Here is a 20,723-nt window from a genome sequence, read left to right on the forward strand (position 1 = left end):
TATTTTGTTAATTTCTGATACTGCTTATCTCCTTCCCTCGATTTTGTTTTGGTTTAGTCTGTTCAGGTTTTTCTCCTTAACTTCTTGGAATGGATTGTTACCTCATTAATTTTCCAGCCTATCTTGTTTGGTAATGTAAGCTGTAGACTATAAATTTCTCTCTGCACAGCTGAATCGTCTACACCACACCGCCTGTAAGTGCAACAGGATTAGCCGGGCAAGTTCAACTCCTTCTTGTTTCTTGCTTTTCTAGACTCAGTTCTACATTGTTTCCTCCTGGGGCAGGGCTCTTTCAGAAAAGTGTCTGTTTTTCAGACATCATATTTCCAAATGTAGACTGGTTTTCAAGTCAACCTCTTGTAACTGATGTCTACTGTGATTAAGAAGTAGATCTATTGAGATGTTTTGAGAATTTGTTTAAACAAGTTTTACGGTCTGCAATGGTGAAGTCTTGTAATTGTTCCCTATGACCCAGTAGAGAATATGAAAGCATCTTTTTACTTTTCATCTGTTGGTACCCTTTAGCTTTCTAAGATGTTTCCACACATGCATTAATCCAGTTTGACATTAAAAAAAAAAGACCAAAGTGTAGCCCATTTGCATTTACTGTGATTACAGGAATTTTTGGAATTTATTTCTATCATCTTATTTTTGTCTCCTACGTATCCTCCTTCTTATCTTTACTCTCCTACTTTCTATCTCTACCTTTCCCTTTTTCCTTCTGGAGAACTTTCTCAGCTTTATCTTTCACCTATTCTCTCAATCTCCATTTCTGTTATCACATATTTAATTTCCAAAAGCTATTTTTTTCCTCCAGATGTCCCCTATTTTTTATTCTCTTAATGCTAGTTCTTCTGTCACCTGACAACCCAGGATAAGCTTGTGCTGGTTGTTACTGAACTTTTCTTCTCCCTGCATGGTCTATTTTCTCCAGGCTTCTATGATTTGAGTTTCCGTCAAGCTATAAACTTTCCTCAAACGATCATGGGTCATCTGCTCATATTTAAGAATCATCACTGAGGCAGCAATGAGACCACTCTTCATGCACTGGTGGAATCTGTCAACTGGCAGATTTCACTGTGGGATATCTGAGGCTTGGTTGAGGTTTTCCCAAGTGGCCTTATCTTTCCTGTTGGCTGGCCAGATTCCCAGAGAATAATATGCTTCGATTCTGGCTGTGAGCTTCCTCAAAGTCCAGCACAGGAAGAATACTAAGGTTCCCTATGACTTGGGTACAGTAATGTACTCTCAGCTGTGTTTGGTGTCCCCACATCCTGGATGTCTTCTGTTGGAACGAAGGAAGAAACATTCTCCTGGCTGAGTGAGGTTAAGGAAGGGGATCTGCGTTCTGTTTCTTCTACAAACTGTCAGGTTACTGCTTTCGCTGCCACTGCCACTTCGAGAGGATCCTTAGAGGTGGGAGGTCAGGTGGCAGCAGGGATGAAGAAGCTGCTTCCGGGCTTCACCCTTCCACCTTCAGTTTGCACTGCCAGCTCTGCAAAATCAGTAATCACTTATCCTTCTGTTCCCAAGCTTCCAAAACGACACGGGCAGCTCCCATGTGTTTGTCTCCTCTTTCCTTCTCTTGTGGGTTTACTCCTTTTTGATCACTTGGTGGGATTTCAGGAAGGAAAGCAGTAAGAGCATGAGTTCAACCCATCAGGTTTAAATAGAAGTCTGTTTCTTCAAGTACTTCCTCACTCCATTATTTTCTTCCTGAGTGGATGCTGATCCACCGAGAGGAATGTGAAAAAGGAAGCACATGAATCTCTCCAACCTCTTCTCCGTCTGCTTACACCTAATCACCTTCGGCCTTCCCAGGGTTTTTCAGCTGTTGGTTAACTTCTCATTTCCAGCAACTCCTGTCTCACGTTTTTGGCATATCCAAGACTGGTCTGGGAAGGAGCCGGTGTTAATCTGCCCTTCTTGTCAGGAACCCCTCCCTAAGGTTTGCTAAACTCCGGCACCCCATCCATTCCTCACATGACACTATACATTCTTCATTGTCAGAATGGCTTACCACTAGTCATATATTGTTGAAATTTTAATTTTATTATATCTTATTTTACCTTGCTTTTATGTTGCTTTTCTCCTTGTCCATGTCTGGATTTACTGTTGTCAAATCAATGGGTATATTTTCAATATTTTTTTCTAAACAGAACTATGAAGTAATAGCCTGTAAAAAAAAATATGTTCATGTTACCTTTTAAACATAAAAGATGCTTTCACAGCTATGACTATTGGTTTCAAAACTGCATATATGGTTCTGAACTTCCCACTAGACTTAATTGAATATCTCCATTACCTTCAAATGTTTCCTCCATATAGTGTGCTTTCCAGACCCTTCACTATGCTAGTTATCCTTTTCAGGGCAGCCTCCATATCGTCTACCTTCCTCTCTAACGCAAGGTTTTCTTTCTTACATTGATGGGTTTATGTACATACAATTCTAATTTACCTTAAATTCCATCCTGAAGATAATGCTAAGTTTTAAGATCCTCTCCTCAGGGAAAATCATCAGAAAGAACATAAGGAAGTCAATAGAACTGGTGGCCTAAGCTGTTAAATTTGTTTCACCATTCACTAAGTACTAAAAGGCCATATCCATATACTACTAGCACTCTTTAGACAGAACAGAACAAAAGGGAGTGGGTTTTGAAATATGAAAAAGAAGCGTTCTCTTTCTGATTACTGAGGGAAATCTAACAAGGTCCAGAAAGCCTCCAAATAAAGAAAATGTGCTGCACAGGCATGGAAGGGGTAGAAAAAGCTTTAATTGTCAAGTGGATAAGCATCAGACAAATCAAGTATGACAGACTGAAATAGGCCAGAGGCAAGAGGAGTTCTTCCTGGAATAGGAATGATAGAAATTTCCACATCAGTAATGAAGCCAACAACACTATCAGTGCAGGACCGGTCTATCAGGTGATGAGACTCAGGGTGTAGAAAGGGTCCCGATCAGACCCAAAGACTGCCAAGAATGGCCACAGAAGGATCACTTACTGCAGCCAGGAACTGAAGGCTACAACTCTGGGGCCTACGCTTGAGACAAGGTTCAGATCCAAGAGACATTCCCACTACATTCAAAAGCATCCCTGAATCAGACACATTCTGGATTTACAACAGAGTAGAGGTCAGAAGAATTCTTCTGAAAAAAGGCCAAAGAGTAAATACTTTAGGTTTGTGGACCAGAGGGCAAAAATCAAAGATATTACACATTATTCATACAGCGAGAGAAAACAAATTTCCACAAATGTTTTATTGATGAAATTCAATATGACAATAATTGAATACAATTTTTAAAAATACTCCTATATATTAATGAAGAACACAGAATTCTTTTGAGAAGGGTAACATGTTACATACTGGGATTCAATGTGTTATTTATCATCAAATTGCTTGCCATTATTCCTTTATAAAAACCATTCTTGGGCGCCTGGGTGGCTCAGTTGGTTAAGCGACTGCCTTCGGCTCAGGTCATGATCCTGGAGTCCCGGGATCGAGTCCCACATCGGGCTCCCTGCTCAGCAGGGAGTCTGCTTCTCCCTCTGACCCTCCTCCCTCTCGTGCTCTCTCTCATTCTCTCTCTCGCAAAAAAAAAAAAAAAAAAAATTCTTAGCTTGCAGACCTACAAAAACAGGTGGCAGACCACATTTGACCAATGGGCCATCATATGCCAGCCCCTACAAGAGAGTATATGTTAACTGCAACATCTACTTTAACTTTGGAGTAGCTTGTATTTCCATGCTATCATCATCACTACCAAACATCCAAAAAAAAAAAAGAGAAAAGTTGTTTGAGCTAACTATTAATCAAACGGTATAAAAAATCAAATGAGTTATTCTTTTTTCCTATCAGACAAGTGAAAAAATCAAGTTAACCTCACACTTCTTCACAGCAACATACAAATGCCAGAACATTTCCTCAGGAGAAAAGAGTGGCTTAGGAAGTTTACACAGAGCCAAGTTTTCATGTAAGTATGAAGCTAACAAATATTTTCACACATGCAAAATTCAGTAAAGAGATCATCCATGAACCCTTCTTGTAAAATGTATGTGATAATAAATTCTACCCTCACGTGATGAAGGCAAAATATGGTAATAAAGAAAATAATAGGAAGAGCATTAAATTCATTTAAGTACAGAGTAGGTCAAAACAACTATAGAGCTTCTGATACAGAGCAGTACTTTGGTAGTATAGAAATAACAGTGTAAGTACTAATCAAGAGAGAAGAGGAGGTAAGTGGAATATACAGAACATAAGCGCTCTTCATCTTTCAGATACACAGAGGTCAATAGATACTACTTAAATGTGATAAATAAAATAACAGAAATTTAACTATATTATTTAAAAGTATAAAGGTACCCATAAAAAGAACTACAATTATAACATATGGAATAAACATTAGGGGGCATGAGGTAACAGATAAAAAGTAAATGCATTAATTATGTTCTAATTTCTTCATTTCACAATGTAGAGCCAACAGATGCTACCTAAAGTGCATAGATCACAAAACAAAGGTTGAAATATATATGATGTTATAAGTCTAGAAGAACTAAAATGATGCATGAACCTTCCCAAATATCAGAAGCAAAACATAACTATGTATTTACACAAAACAGGGATTTAAAACATCAAAAAAATAAAGGACAGCTGTGGTTGACTTTAGTAGGTTGCCTACATAATATTCATTCCCTCCTTCCCTTTCCCAAACAGTACTCTGATTTTTATTCAGGTAGATCTGAACAAATTGTCAAAAAAGGGATAGAGATGAAAAAAATGAAAGGACAAGTTAAATAGTAGACAAGAGAGAATGATAAATCTGACATTAATACACATCAGAAGTCTGGAAGAAGAGAGAAAATGGGGAAAATAATGACTGAGTTTTCTGAACACCAACCTACAGTTCCACAGAGTCCCGCCAATTCCAGGCAGGATGAACATACAAGTGTACACATGCACGTGTACACACACACACCCCTCCAACACAGTGGAACTGTAGAATGCCAAAGGCAAAGAGGAGATCATAACAGTAGCCAGAGACAGGTTAAAGTGAAACACAGACTAAGTATGGGCTTCTTGATAACGTGCGCATGCACACACATGCACACACACATGCACACACGCAAACTAAAACAGTGATATAACCTCTCCACTGTGCTATGGAAAAATAACTGTCAACTTAGAAGTCTATACGTGGCAAAAATGTTTTTCAAAGATGAAGGCAAAATAAAGACATTTCAGGCAAATAAAATCAACTGACATACATAAAATGTACCGTAAAGGACTTCAAAAAGAAGGACTATGATCCTGAGATGACAGGTCTAAGATGTAAGAAATTATCTGCAGAAGTAATGAATATGTGTAAAGCTAAATAAACACTAACTGCATAAAAGAGTAATTACTTTTTGTGGGATTAAAAGTGAGAAGGCACTATAGTACATGACAAACAACAGCATAGAGGTCAGGAGGAAGATTTTTGATTTTTCTGGAGGAAGATGGAAAATAATTAAATTTACACTTTGGTAAGTTTAGCATACATCTTAAAACTTCTATGGTAACCACAAAATAAGGTAGCAGAAATAAACCAAAACATATTAATAATTAGTCAATACAAATGCACCAAATTTTCTAAAAAGAGAAAGACAGAAAAATGGGGGGAGGGGAAATCCAGTTATATCTTATTTAAAAGACAAATCTGTAAAACCAAAGGATACAAAAAGAATGCAAGAAAAGGATAGTAAAAAGATAGATCAGGCAACTATTAGGCAAAATAAAGATATTATAGCTATATTTCTATCACAAAAGTAGGTATCAAGGCAGAAAGAATCACTAGACATAAAGAAGTTCACTACATAATGATTAAGGTTCATTTCACCAGGAAAATAAGATAGTTCTGAACTTCCACCTAACAACATAACTTCAAAATATGTAGTACAAATATGTAACACAAAATACATAATTCAAAAACTGGCAGAACCATAAGGAGAAACAAATAAATACAGTAGATAATAGACCATCGTAACAAATTCATTTCAGTTAATCAGGCCAACCCCCTCTGCCACCAAAACGAAACACAAACAAAACCAGTATACAGACTTTAATAATCTAATTTTAAAGCCTGACTTAACAAATACACTATGTACAACTCAAGAAGTGGAGAATGCATGTATTTTATAGTGCACATGGCACAGTTTCAAAATTAACCACCTACTGGGTCATAAGTCCCAACAAATTTCAAACACTTTATCATCATATAATCCAAATTCAATGACCACATTGTGATCAGCTTAGAAATAAGGCGATAAAGAGTGAAATTCTATAAATCTGGAAATGAAGAAACACCTGTTGAAATAACTCATGGTTCAAAGAATCATAATGAAAATTTCAAATATTAAGAACTAAATGCTAAGATATTAAATTTTAAAACTTGTGAGATGCATCTCAAAAGGTACTTACAGGTAAATAAAAGCCTTAAACACTTACGCCAGAAGAAAGGAAAGACTATCAAAAGAAGTTAGAAAAAGCAAAACTTTATAAATCCTAAGAAAGTAAAAAGAAAAAAACAAAGATGAGAGCAGGCCTCTGGACATCAACAAAGTAATGGGAGTAGGAGATACCACTCTGTCCCCCCCCATAAAAAAGGACAAATAGCTACCCATGAACAAAAATAAGCCTGGGAGAGCTCAAGAGTCCAATTAAGAACTACAGCAACGCAGTGGGAGAAAAAGAGACTAACTCTACAGAAAGGATCCCTGGGGAGACTGGCTGAGCTCGGAGGCTGGCCAAGAACAAAGAAGAAGGTGGGCTGTCTGTATCAGTCACACAGGAGCTGCCATCCAGTCCCCAGTGGCATGTTCTGCAGAGGACCCTGGTAGCCTTTGCCACTGAGGATCTCAGCAGCTCCTACAACAGCGCAGACTCCACACAACGCTCCTGGTGGAGGATCCTCTAGTGTCTGTTGTGTGGACCCCACCGTGCTGCTCCACAGAGAACACCAGAAGCATCAGCTACCAAGATCACCAATAGGCACCACTGCCGTGGAACACCAGAGAGGGAGACTCTGCTGCCCCAGGACCAGCACAGCCACACCCCAAGCCCTACACATGCCTTGGGTCCACACGTGTGCACACTTGAGACTCCATCTTCTGGGCTGCTCTGTACAGGCCCATGCTCCAAACCCTAGCCCCATGGCTGCTCTGCAGGCATCTCCGTGGCAGGCCCTGGAGCCACCGCTGCTGGGGGGTAACCAGCCACGCAGACCCAGAGCTTCTGGTACCCCAGAAGTGCCCAGACACCAGACACCAGTATCACCACCACTACGAGGGCCCTCAGCCCTGTGCCAAGAGGGATCTCCTGAACCATAACACCCTGCACAGGGGGAAAAAGGACCAGGAATTCTCTAGCACACTTCACTAGCAAAGACCTTAATACTGCCCACTGCCACTGTGAACACTTGCAGCTGTGCCCACTGAGAACCCCTAAAATCTACACCAACACTGACCTCACTGAAAAAGCTACAGGGAAACTATGTTGTAGGGTCCTCCCTAGAGCCAGAACTGCCACACCCCACCAAGCAGGTGCCTTTGCACCCACCCACAGGTGGTCTGGAACCACCAAAACCAGTCCCTAATTCTGGAAGAGATGACCGCTCCATGAAATGATTGGACATCAATATAAAGCTACCACAATTAAGGAAACATGACACCACCAAAGGAATACAGTAATTTTCCACTCACAGGCCTCAAAAAATGGGAGACATATGAATTGCTGGACAAAGAATTCAAAATAATTGTTTTAAGGAAGCTCAGTGAGCTACAAGAGAACACAGACAAACAAAATCAGAAAAATACGAGAACAAACTAAAAGGTCAACAAGAGAAAGAAATCATAAAAAGGAACCAAACCAATTCTGTAGCTGAAGAATACAATTAATGAAAAGAAAACGCAGTAGCATCAACAGCAAACTTGATGAGGCTGAAGGAAAAAAAAAATCTGTGAACTCAAAGACAGATCATTTGAAATTATCCAATCAGAGAAAGAGGAAGAAGAATGGAAAAGATTAAAGAAAGCCTATGCAAATTGTGGGATACTATCAAGTAAAACGATATTAGGATATGAGAGTTCCAGAAAAAGAAGAGAGAGAGGAGCAGAAAGCTTTTTTAAATAATGGCTGAAAATTTCCCATATATGGGGAGGGAGAAAGGTGGGACATCCAGGTGCATGAAGCTAGTAAGTCCTCATACAGATTCAACACAAAGAGGACTTCACTAAGATACACTGTATTAAAACTGTCAAAAATCGAAGACAGAGAATTTTGAAAGCAGCAGAAGAAAAGAAACTCAACTTGTAAAAGGGAACTCCCATAAAGCGATCAGGGGTTTCTCAACACAAACCTTGCAGACCAGGAGAGAGTGGGATGATATATTCAAAGTACTGAAAGAAAAAAAAAAAAACTGCCAATGAAGAATTATTTTACCCAGGGGGCGCCTGGGTGGCTCAGCTGTTAAGTGTCTGCCTTCGGCTCAGGTCATGATCCCAGGGTCCTGGGATCGAGCCCCACATCGGGCTCCGTGCTCGGCGGGAAGCCTGCTTCTCCCTCTCCCACTCCCCCTGCTTGTGTTCCTGCTCTCACTAACTCTCTCTCTGTCAAATAAATAAATAAAATCTTAAAAAAAAAAAAAAAAGAACTATTTTACCCAGAAAAGCTGTCCTTTAGAAATCAAGGAGAGAGGGCGCCTGGGTGGCTCAGTTGGTTAAGCGACTGCCTTCGGCTCAGCTCATGATCCTGGAGTCCCAGGATCGAGTCCCACATCGGGCTCCCTGCTCGGCAGGGAGTCTGCTTCTCCCTCTGACCCTCCCCCCTCTCATGTGCTCTCTCTCTCTCTCTCATTCTCTCTGTCTCAAATAAATAAATAAAATCTTTAAAAAAAAAAAAAAAGAAAGAAATCAAGGAGAGATAAAGACTTTCTCAAACAAAAGCTGAAGGAGTTCATCTCCATTAGACCTGCCTTACAAGAAATGCTAAAGGGAACTCTTCAGGCTGAAATGCAAGGTTGCTAATTAGTAATATGAAAACATATGGAAGTATAAAACTTACCAGTAAAAGAATATAGACAAATTCAGAATAATACCATAATAACATTATACAAATCACTTTAGTATAATGATTAAAAGATACAAGTATTAAAAATAACTAGAGCTAAAATAATTTATTAATGTATACATAATATAAAAAGATGCAAATTGTGACATCAAAACCATAAAATGTGTGGTGGGGGGGAGAAGAAAAAGGTATTTTGTATACAATCAAAGTTAAGTTGTTTCCAGCTTAAAACAGACTATCGTTACTAGAAGTGGTTTTACATAAGCCTTTTGGTAACCTATAGTAGACGCATAAAAGGTAAAAGAAAAGAATCAAAGCATACCACTCTGGAAAATCATCAAACCACAAAGGAAAATGGCAAAGGAGGTAGCAAGTAACAAAGGAACTATAAAATAGCCAGAAGGGGCACCTGGGTGGGTCAGTCGGTTAAGCTCTGCCTTCAGCTTAGGTCATGATACCAGGGTTCTGGGATCGAGCCCCACATCAGGCTCCCTGCTCAACGGGGAGCCTGCTTCTCCCTCTGCCTCTGTCCCTGCTCATGCTCTCTCTCTCTCTCTCTCTCTCTCTGTCAAATAAATAAATAAAATCTTTAAAAAAAATAGACACATAAGCCAATGGAACAGAACAGAGAGTCCAGAAATAAACCTACACATATACAATCGACTAATTTTTGACAAGGGCACCAAGAACATACAATGAGGAAAGGATAGTTTCTTTAATAAACGGTGTTAAGAAAATTGGATATTCCAATGCAAAAGAATGAAACTAGACCCCTTATACCATACACAAAAATTAACTCAAAATGCATTAAAGACTTATATTTAAAACCTGAAATGGCAAAACTCCTGGAAGAAAACATAAAGCTCCTTGACATTGGTCTTGGCAATGATTTTTTAGATATGACACCAAAAACACATGTAATAAAAGCAAAAGTAAACAAGTGGGACATCAAACTAAAAACCTGAACAGCAAAGGAAATAATCAACAAAATGAAAGGCAAACTACAGAGTGGGATCAAACTACATGTAAAAAGGAGTTAATACCCAAAATACGTAAGAAACTCAGACAACTCAATAGCAACAACATCCACAAATTATTGGATAAAAAATGGGCAAGGGACCTAAACAGACATTTTTCCAAAGAAGACATCCAGACGGACAATAGACATGAAAAGATCCTCAATATCACTCATCATCAGGGAAATGCCAATCAAAACCACAAATACCACCTCCCACCTGTCAGAATGGTATCAAAAAAGCAAGAAATAACAAATATTGGTGAGGATGTGGAGAAAAGGGAAGGCTTGTGCACTATTAGTGATGTAAATTGATGCAGCCACTGTGGAAGTTCCTCAAAAAATTAAAAATAGATGGGACGCCTGGGTGGATCAGTCAGTTAAACATCTGCCTTGGGCTCAGGTCATGATCCCAGGGTCTTGGGATAGAGCCCCGCATCAGCGGGGAGCCTGCTTCTCCCTCTCCCTCTGCTGCTCCCCCTGCTTGTGCTCTCTCTCAAATAAATAAATAAAATCTGAAAAAAAAAAAAAACAGAACTACCACATGACCCAGTGATCCCACTTCTGGACACATATCCGAAGGAAATGCAATCAGTACCTCAAAGAGACATCTGCAATTCCATGATCACTGCATTATTCACAACGGCCTAGATAATGAGACAATTTAAGTATCTGTCAGCAGATGGATGAAGAAAATGTGGTATATATAAATATACAATGAAATATCATTCAAACTTTCAGCTATAAATGAATAAGGTCTCCAGATCTAATGTATAACATAGTGACTACAGTTAATAACACTGTACTGTAAACTGAAATTTGTTGAGAGTAGTAATTAAATATTCTCACCAAAAAAAAAAAACATTTTTTTCTGACACATGCTACAACATGGATAAACCTTGAAGACATCACACTAAGTAAAACAGGCCAAACACAAAGAACCAATATTGTATGCTTCTATTTATATGAGATGCCTACAACAGCCATATTCACAGAGACAAAAAGTAGAATAGAGATGACCAGGACCTGGAGAAAGGGGTAATGGGGATTTACTGTTTAATGGGTATGGGATTTCAGTTTGGGATGATGATAAATTCTGGAGATGGATGCTGGTGATGGTTACACAACAGTATGAATGCTGCTGAACTGTACACTTAAAAATGATTAAAATGATGAATTTTATGTTGTGCATATTTTACTACAATAAAAAAATAAAGGAACAGAAAACACTACAGCATGCCAATGCAAACCAAAAGAAAACTGGTTAACAATATTATGCCAGACAAAATAGAGTTTAAGGGAAAAGCATTAATAAGGAGAAACTGGAATCTCAACAATAATACTAGAAGGGACAATCAAGAAGCTACAACTTATAACTTTTATATAACACTGCCTCAAAATACATAAACCTAAACCAGATAGAAAATTTGACATTTCACAAAAACAGTCATGGTGAGATATTTTAACACACCTATCTCAATGATTTACAGATCAAGTGAACAAAAAAGTAACAAGTAAATAGATCTGACCCTCACGAATAGGCTTGACCTATTAAAGAACTCTGTACATAACAAGGAATTTACTTTTCAAATCCCATAAGACATTTATGAAAATTGACCACATCCTAAGTAACAAAAGACTTCACAAATATCAAAGAATAAATATTATGCAGACCCCAGTTTCCAGTAGAGCACAAATAAATAAGTCAACAAAAATACTTTCAAAAATGTACCATATTTGGAAACTTGAAATAGCACTCCTAAATCAACCATGGATTAAAAAGAAAATAAAACTGGAAATTACTCTCTAGAACCATTCAACAATTAAAATATCACATATTCAGGGGCACCTGGGTGGCTCAGTCTGTTAAGCTTCTGACTTTGGCTCAGGTCATGATCCCAGGGGCTCCCTGCTTAGCAAGGAGCCTGCTTCTCCCCCTCCTCCCCTCTCTTGCTATCTCTGTGGCTATCCCTGCCTGTCTCTAATAAATAAATAATCTTAAAAGAAAATCACATATTCAAACTTGGTGGATGGCAGCTATAGTAGTTCTTAGAGCTTAGAAATTAAAATTTAAGAGTACTGAATGCATTTACTATTTTAAAGATTAATTTGTTCAATAAAGAAGCCAGAATATGAACAAGCTAAAAGTAGAAGAACTTAACAGAAACAAAATAATCAAGATTAATAAAACTAAAAGCTGATGAGGGGGAAAGAAACAGTACTCAAAAGGCTCCCTTTTACCCCAAAGAACTAAAAGACACCAGACCAAAGGAGCTTTACAGGTGAGCTTTATCAAATATACAAGGAACAGAAAATCCTTACAGTATGAAAACACTTTCAGAAATATAGGAAAACTATTGAACCCACTTCTTGAAAAGTAAAAGCAATGCTTCCCAAAACAGACGAGACAGACAAGAACAAGTACATGCACCAAAAAATTTATAGACAGTAACACTCCTGAACATAAATGCAAATATCCAAAACAAAATATTAGCAAATCAAATCCAAAGTGTCAATGTATATACATGTGATATATGTAGATTTATATCTTAGTGGAGTCTATCTCACGAACGCAAGCACAATATCTACGGATGTTATTAATGTAATCCAACACGTCAACTTATTAGAAGGGTTATCTAAATCTCTCCATTAAACGACATATATGCTCATTTATTTCTGTGTGTGTACATGTAGATGCGTATGCATATACTACGCAACCAGGAGGTGCACCGCTGTTCAGAGTTCATTACTCAATTATGACTGCAAAACAAAACTCCAAACTCAGGAACCTAGGAACAGAACAGAGATCACTTGGCCTGACAAACGGCAAATAAACCAGTGCCATGAGAAAGTGCGCCCCTTGAGGGCAGCGATGGGTCTGATTCGAGCCCAGCGCCCGAAAGCCTGCAGCATGAAGACTGAACGCGGGACTTGGAGGCACTGCCCCGCAAGCTGGGGCCCCCCATTTCCACTAGGCACCCCCAGGCCAACCCCAGGCCAGACCACCACACCCCCGGCCCTGCCCCTCCCGGCACGCCCCCCCCACTCCCTGTCTCCCGACTCAACCCTACCCCCTACACCCAGGGGCCCCATCAGCCCCGCCCCGCCCCCTCCAGGACTGCCCTACACCCCCAGCCGGGTCCTGATTCCCGGCCCTGCTCCCTGGCCCCTTCCACCCACGTGGCCACGGCCCGTAGCCCCACCTCCCCGGCCCGCGCACCCCCAACTCTGGTCCTACCCCGCTGGCCCGCTCGGCAGACGCACTCAAAGGGCGGGTGTCGACAAGGGTCCCAGCCGCCGGCCCTCACCCACAGCACTGTGGCCCAACGACCGCTTCGAGCCCTCTTAGGGCCAAGAGGCGAAGGTCCGGCTCACACACGCCGGATGCGGGCGAGGACAGCGCCGAAAGACGGCGCCTCTACCCCTCTTGGCCTTAACCGCCGGCCAGTCTCGGGCCACGGGTCTGCGCTGCACTTGCCGCCGGGGTCTCGAGGCCGCGCAACGCACGCTGGGGCCTGGGGTCACGAGGTCCGCGCAACGCACTCCGGGGGCTGGGGTCGCGAAGCCCGCGAGGGCCGCGCAGTGCACGCTGGGGCTGGGGTCGCGAGGCCCGCGAGGCCGGCACAATGCACGCTGGGTGCTGGGGTCGCGAGGCTCACGAGGTCCGTGCAGTGCACGCTGGGGGCTGGGGTCGCGAGGCTCGCAAGGCCCGCGCAGTGCACACTGGGGGCTGGGGTCGTGAGGCCGGCACAATGCACGCTGGGGCTGGGGTCGCGAGGCCCGCGAGGCCCGCGAGGCCGGCACAATGCACGCTGGGGGCTGGGGTCGCGAGGCTCACGAGGCCCGCGCAGTGCACGCTGGGGCCTGGGGTCACGAGGTCCGCGCAACGCACTCCGGGGGCTGGGGTCGCGAGGCCCGCGCAGTGCACGCTGGGGCCCGGGGTCGCGAGGCCCGCGAGGCCGGCACAATGCACGCTGGGTGCTGGGGTCGCAAGGCTCACGAGGCCCGCTCAGTGTGTGCTGGGGGCTGGGGTCGCGACGCCCGCGCGGTGCACGCTGGGGCTGGGGTTGCGAGGCCCGCGCAGTGTACGCTGGGGGCTGGGGTCGCGAGGACCAAGAGGCCCGCGCAGTGCACGCTGGGGCCGCGGCCGCGCACGGAGCCCACCAGGGAGGACGTGGCTGGTGGCTCTTCGGAGGCTCACACCAGGCCATGCTGGCCGTGCGCCCCGGGCGGATCCGATTGCTACACACAGGTTGCGGCCCCGGGTGTGAGCTCCCCCACCTGCACGCTGGCTGGATGCGGCCGGCAGACGGGAGAAGCCGGTGACTGCGCAGAGCCCGCGGCTCTGGGACCGTGGGGAGGAGCGACCCTCGTCTCGGCCCCTGTCAGCCGGGGCGGGAGCTCGTCCCGTGAAGGCCCGCGTCAGTAGTAGAGGATTATATGTGGACGTAGAGTGGGGCGCAGAGAAAGTCTGGAAACGCGTGTGCGGAAGTGCCTGCTTCCCTTTCGTGTGTCGCAGGAGCGGCGCGGCCAGCGGATGCCCGGTTCCCCGCTCGGCCACGAATTGAGCTAGCGCCCGGGACGCTCGGTCCCCTTCCTTGTACTCCTGCGGGAGGCCACGGAGGAGGCCCAGCTGAGAGCCGCTGGGGCCGCCTGCGTCCGAAGCCGCTTAATGTGTTGAAAGCATAAACTGCCCCCTTGTCGGTGTGTCACAACGGGACGTGAGTGCGACTTGGGGTCTTTGAGAAGCTGTCAGGAGGGTTTGGTGTGGAAGGTGAGGAAAGATGCCAGTTAAAAGGGAAAATCATTTTAGAAATTAGCCAAAACGTTGAGAGCCAACTCAGCAAAATGCCGGTCAACAAACTGTGTAAAACAAAATAGGATAAAAGAAAGGCAGACCATGAGGCCCTGTTGCCCAGTCTTCCCCGTCTCGACGAACAGCGCCTCTCCTGCGGGTCTCCTTTGACACGTCCCATGTCCCATTCCCTGCGCCAGTGGACTCTTGCCAAGGCCTGTAGGTTTCGCCCACGAACCATGTTCAGGCTGTCCCTTTGGCCCATCTCTACTGCTTCAGCTGTAGACAAAGCAGTTGTCTTCAAATTAGGGCGCAGCCCCTGTAGGAAGCGCAGGCGTTCAGGGCTGGGAGGATAGTGATGGTTTGAAAGGGTACACACTGTGTTAACATCTTGAAGATGGGCCTTTTCTAACCTGTCTTTCAGAATCTCCCTTCACCCACTTTACGAGACAAAGACAAGCTCTCTCCTGTCTGGAATCCCACTGCAGTGCTTCCCCGCCGTAAAAACTTGCAAGGACACCAAAAAGCCACTGCAAAAAAAACAACAAAAAATTAGAATGAGACACCTCTCTTAAGATTAATTAAAGCACCTATAAACACATTGTAGGGCTTCCCCTTTCTCTGTGTTTTTTTCCGTTAAGAGTGAAGAGGGATGCTAGACATTGCAGCCCTTAAGCTGTCTTGGTGTCAGATCATTGTATAATGTGGACAGTGGATTCGTGAGGATTTGCCTTTAATGGATTCATCTCTTCCATACCCCGACCGGTGTCAAATAATTCTTTGCTCTTAACGGAGAGTCAAATAAATGCAAGACAGAATCTGTAATAAATATTGCTTACTAAATAGGTTTTTTATTTCATGGATTAAAAAGTAAGCAGTATTTTTCAGTTGTTCATAATACTCATTTCCCAGAATACATTAGTAAAAATAAGAGCACCTTCAAACAGTGACGCAGTACTGGCTAGTGGCACTAATTCTTTTAAATGTAACTAGAATATTTTATAGACCACCAGATTCTTCAAAACACACTGGATAAAACCTGAGCACTAAAGTGATTTCTTTTAAATTAATTCTGTAATGCAGTAAGTTAAAACATTTTATCTAATTATATCATGAACTAGATATTCCAATTACATTTAATCTTCATTTTATTTCATAATATGTCTAATATTTCCTACTCTCAAAAAAACCACTTCCTAGATCCTGAACCAACTAGATTTTTTTTAGCCTCATATACCTTTCCCTCATTAAGTACACAGAGATATTTTTACCGTGAGGTATATGACATTAATAAAGTTATTTCCAAAGCAGTCTCTATGATGTTTTACAACGAAAGCTGATGACCAGTTTTCATTAACAAAATAGGCTTTTAATCACACCCCTTCCTTCATAAACCATGTATATTTTAATTACATATTACATTGCAGTATTACAATTTAACTAAGAAATGGTATATAGATTTATTCTTATGTGTGTAACTTATTAACATGAATAAGTTATATCTACATTATTTAATTTTGACTTGATTGGTTTTATTAATCCGTTTCTAAAAATACATTCAAAATTTCTTTCCCATTGCTTTCTGTAATAGCTTTTGAAATGTTTATTAATTAATTTGTTTGACTTGAAAACTGAAGTCAGATTTTATGATCGAAAGTCAGTCTGATTTGGCTAATTGATTTGGTAATGCTAATAATACAGCAGACATTTTCCATAAATTCAGTGAGCTAAATCCACAGATTCAAGGTTTTGACAAAAAATATTGAAAGATACGAAAATAGTAAGAGTCTTTAAATTGTATTGACAAAGATGTACTAAAATTTGATCAAATACTTCTATTTACCTAATCCTTTCTGAAAACATTGGGTTAAACGAGGCACCTGTTAGTAAAAAATTATATATAATAATAACTAACAGCATAATTAAGTTATCTGATAAAAATCCGGGTAATATTTTGGAGGTAATACTGGTCTAAAATTGAGAAAATGAATGATTCTAATGAGTAGGCGATGAGCACGACCTTGAGACCTCCCTCCACTACTGCCCAGCCCAAGGAGTCAGGCACCAAGCCTCTCTCTGCCTTTCTCTCCCAGACCCGCCAAACTGTGTGGACTCTTCCGGCTACACTCCCGCATAGAACTCCAAGGGGTCTGATACTTTTAAATTTAAATCTAGCCTTCCGTGTCATTATGAAAGTCTATCCAGATAGAGAGATAGATCCATGATGATAGAGATCCATAGAACCTATTTTATTAAACAATGTATAAACTTGTTTGACAGCCCGTCCTCATTATTCATGTGTTCCAGATTTGTGAATTTGCCTACTCACTAAAATGTACGCGTAAGCCCCCAAATCAATACTTGTGGCACTTTGTGGTTATGTGGGGGCATGCACAGAGTGGTGACAATTTTGAGTGGTAGGTTCCCGGCTGAGGCTGAACTAGGCAACACCCTGCCTTCTTATTTCAGCTCTCATGCTGTAAACAGGGATCTTTCCTGATCTATTCAGTGCCATGGTTTTTCACATTTTTATGCTTTTTGCTGGTGGTTTTGCTGCTTAAATGACCCCCAAACATAGTGCTGAAGTATTGCCTAGTGATCCCAAGTGCAAGAAGGCTGTGATGTGTCTTACAGAGAAAATAGGTATGTTAAATTTGCTTAGCTAAAGGCTTTGTTATAGTGCTCTTGGCTCTGAGTTCCATGTTAATGAATCACAATATATATTAAATACCTTCCAGCAGAAACACACATAAAACAAGGTTATGGATTGATCAGTTTATAAAAATGTGAGTAAATGCTCTCAGGAACCTAAACCTGTATTTCCCTCGGAGCAATGGTTCAGTATTTGCTAAATCAGTGTGGCAACATTTTAGAACCTAGCTGCTGCAAATAGCAAGAATCAACTGCATATTTTTACAGAGTTAAATATATGGTTTGGGGCTTCCTTTACTTCCAGCCCTGCGAATATTAGGGCCTCCAGGGTTATAAATCAGTCTTTTCCAACTCTTTGCTTTGAAAAAAAATGAAGATTTAATAGAATTGTTAGCTGATAGATTATAAAAAATTTTTATGATGAATTACTATTTGGATTTTTGCATATAATTCAGGGGTTCAAAGAATGACTATAGCGAAACTCCTTTCATTCTTACCTATTGTATTTATATGAACATGGGTGTCACCTCTCTCATGTATAAGAATGAAAAATAGGACCAGATTTGTTGCTGAACCCCATCTCATTCCATCAATAACTGATATAAATCATATTTACCCATGGATACGTAAAGTACTCGGAAAAAAAGTATCCCATTCATCTCATTAAAAGTTGATTTCCAAAACAATTTTATTTTGTCTAATAATTGTTTATAAAAGTCTCTATAGGATTTGTGTTCTTTTGATCGATTGTGTACTAGTTATAATTGTAAATCCCCAATCCATATTGAACTTAGAGCCTTTTGGTAATTTATATGCATATTTTTCTTGCAGACACATGTAAGAGGTGAGTCAGGAAGAGATTCTCAAGCATAACAACATGCAAATTAGGACAGAATCTTGTGGGGAATTTGGCATGGAATCAGAAGAGAAAAAGGAGTGATACAAAGTTCCCCCTGGTAAAGAAGAGCGAGTTCCTGGAATTTTCAAATGGGTAATAGTGGTATCTAATCACTACAAGTTCTAGATTCCCGTTTAACCCATTTAAAATAGAGATGCAACAATTTCATTTTAAACTGTCGATACTTAACAATACAGCAGAAACTATGTCCTTTGTAATTGTTAAGCATAATAAAAAACATAAATGTTATCTTAAAAATGTATGAGGGGACACATCATTTTTGCAATAATTGGAGACCAAAAGCGGGAAGACCACTGGACCAAGGCGTCATCATCTTGGTCTACTGAGATGTAGACCTCCTGCGTCCACTCTGCCCTCCTCCTGTCCATTCGCCCACATTCCCAGAATGCTCTTTGTGAAATGCAGATAGGTCAGCCCCCTCCCCCACCCCCCGGCTTACAGACATTTGGGTGCTTTCCATTTTCCTGAAGCTATCCCGGGTGAGACCCATAATCCTATGGGTACCGCACGCCCAGTATGGCCAGAGCCCGGCCCGGCTCTCTGAGGCCCTCTCATCCCTCTACCCTTCTCTCAGCCACTCACAGTGACCTTGATGCCTCTGCCCGAGCTGCCCTTCCCACAGTCCTCACCTCTTTAACTTCAACTTACCCTCCAGCGAACGGCTGAGGTGTCACTTCTTAAAGAGGGCTTCCCCGGTGCCCCAATCTAAATTGCGTCCCTTGGGAGGCGGAGCAAGATGGCGGAGGAGTAGGAGACCTGGATTTCGTCTCCTCTCAGGAATTCAGCTGGATAGGGATCAAACCATTCTGAACACCTAAAAACTCAACAGGAGATCGAAGAAAAGAATAGCAACAACTCTCTGAACAGAAAAGCGACCACTTCCTGGAAGGTAGGACGTGCGGAGAAGTGAATCTGAGGCGTTATTCGAGAGGATAGACGGCGGGGGAGGGGCCTCCGTCAGCCGCTTCTGGCAAGTGATAGAGCCACGGAGCACAAAATCGGAACTTTTAGAAGTCTGCTCCGCTGAGGGACATCACTCTGGTGGCAAAGTGGGGGGTGGAACCCTCGCGGGACAGTGTGGCCTCAGGACCCTCGGGGTCACAGAAAGACCAGGGGTGCCTGAGTGCGGCAGAGCTCCCAGGTATCAGAGTGGGGAAGCCGACTGCAGAGACGGAGCCCAGGCCCGGGCTCTCAGCTCGGGGTTGCCATAGACCGTGATCCGCGGCACAGTCGGGCCACTGCTCCTCCAGCAGGGACCCAACAAGCGGCAGATCCGGGTAGACTCACCTTCTTCCCCCGGGAGGAGCGGCGCAGGAGCACACCGCGGGGATCTGCTGGGTTTGGAGACTCCACCCGGGGTCGGGTGCCAGATAGAAAGGCGCGGTCACAGGCCAGGTGAGCGCGGAGTGTGGCCGGAGACCGGGGAGACAGGAGTGACTGACTGCTTTTCTCTGGGGGCTCGCTGAGGAGCGGGACCCCGAGTTCTCGGCTCCTCCGGGGCGGAGATTGGGACGCCGCCATTTTCACTCTCCACCTCCAAAGCTGTACGGAAAGCTTGCAGGGAACAAAAGCTCCCGAGAGCAAACCCGAGCAGATTACTTAGCCCGGACCGGCAAGGGCGGGGCACTTCCACCTCCGGCAAAGACATTTGGGAACCACGGCAACAGGCCCCTCCCCCAGAAGATCAGCGAGAACAGCCAGCCAAGACCAAGTTTACCGATCAATGAGAACGGCAGAACTCCAGCGCTAGGGGAATACTGCACATAGAATTCATGGCTTTTTTACCATGATTCTTTAGTCTTTCAAAGATAATTATTTTTTTTAACTGTCTTTTTTTCTTTTTTCTTTTTTTCTTTTTTTTTGAATTTTTCTTTTTCCCTTTTTCAACCAACATCTTATCAATCCCTTTTTTAAAATAAAACATTTTTATTTTTCATTTTTAAAGTCATATTCTATCCCTTCATAGTAGTTACCCGTATTTTTGGCATATATATATAAGTTGTTCTCTCTTTAAAATTTTGAGATAGTTTCTTCTAACAGATCAAAATATACTCTAAATCTCTAGTGTATGGTTTTTTTCTACTCCCCTGCCTGATAACATTCTCTCCCTTTTTTCTTTCTTTTTTTTTTTAATCCTCTTCTTTCTTTTTTCAAACAACTTATCAAATCCTTTTTTAAAATTTTTTATAATTTCCATCTTTACAGTCATATTCCATCCCTTCATCATATCAACCCTT

General features: G+C 42.3%; 1 protein-coding gene across 1 annotated transcript in view; it reads right to left on the minus strand.

Moving 5' to 3' along the window:
- The window catches only part of DNAH14 (dynein axonemal heavy chain 14), a 354,473-nt gene extending 351,401 nt beyond the window's left edge, over positions 1-3,072 (minus strand). Inside the window, exons 1-2 of the mRNA XM_032393957.1 lie at positions 3,004-3,072; positions 2,070-2,161 (exon numbers count right to left, since the gene is read on the minus strand). Of these exons, the coding sequence (XP_032249848.1) occupies positions 2,070-2,161; positions 3,004-3,072 (161 nt within the window). The remainder of the gene's footprint in view (positions 1-2,069; positions 2,162-3,003) is intronic.
- Between the last annotated feature and the right edge of the window lie 17,651 nt (positions 3,073-20,723).

Source organism: Phoca vitulina, unplaced genomic scaffold (assembly GCF_004348235.1).
Source record: "Phoca vitulina isolate PV1807 unplaced genomic scaffold, GSC_HSeal_1.0 scaffold78, whole genome shotgun sequence".
NCBI lineage: Eukaryota > Metazoa > Chordata > Mammalia > Carnivora > Phocidae > Phoca > Phoca vitulina.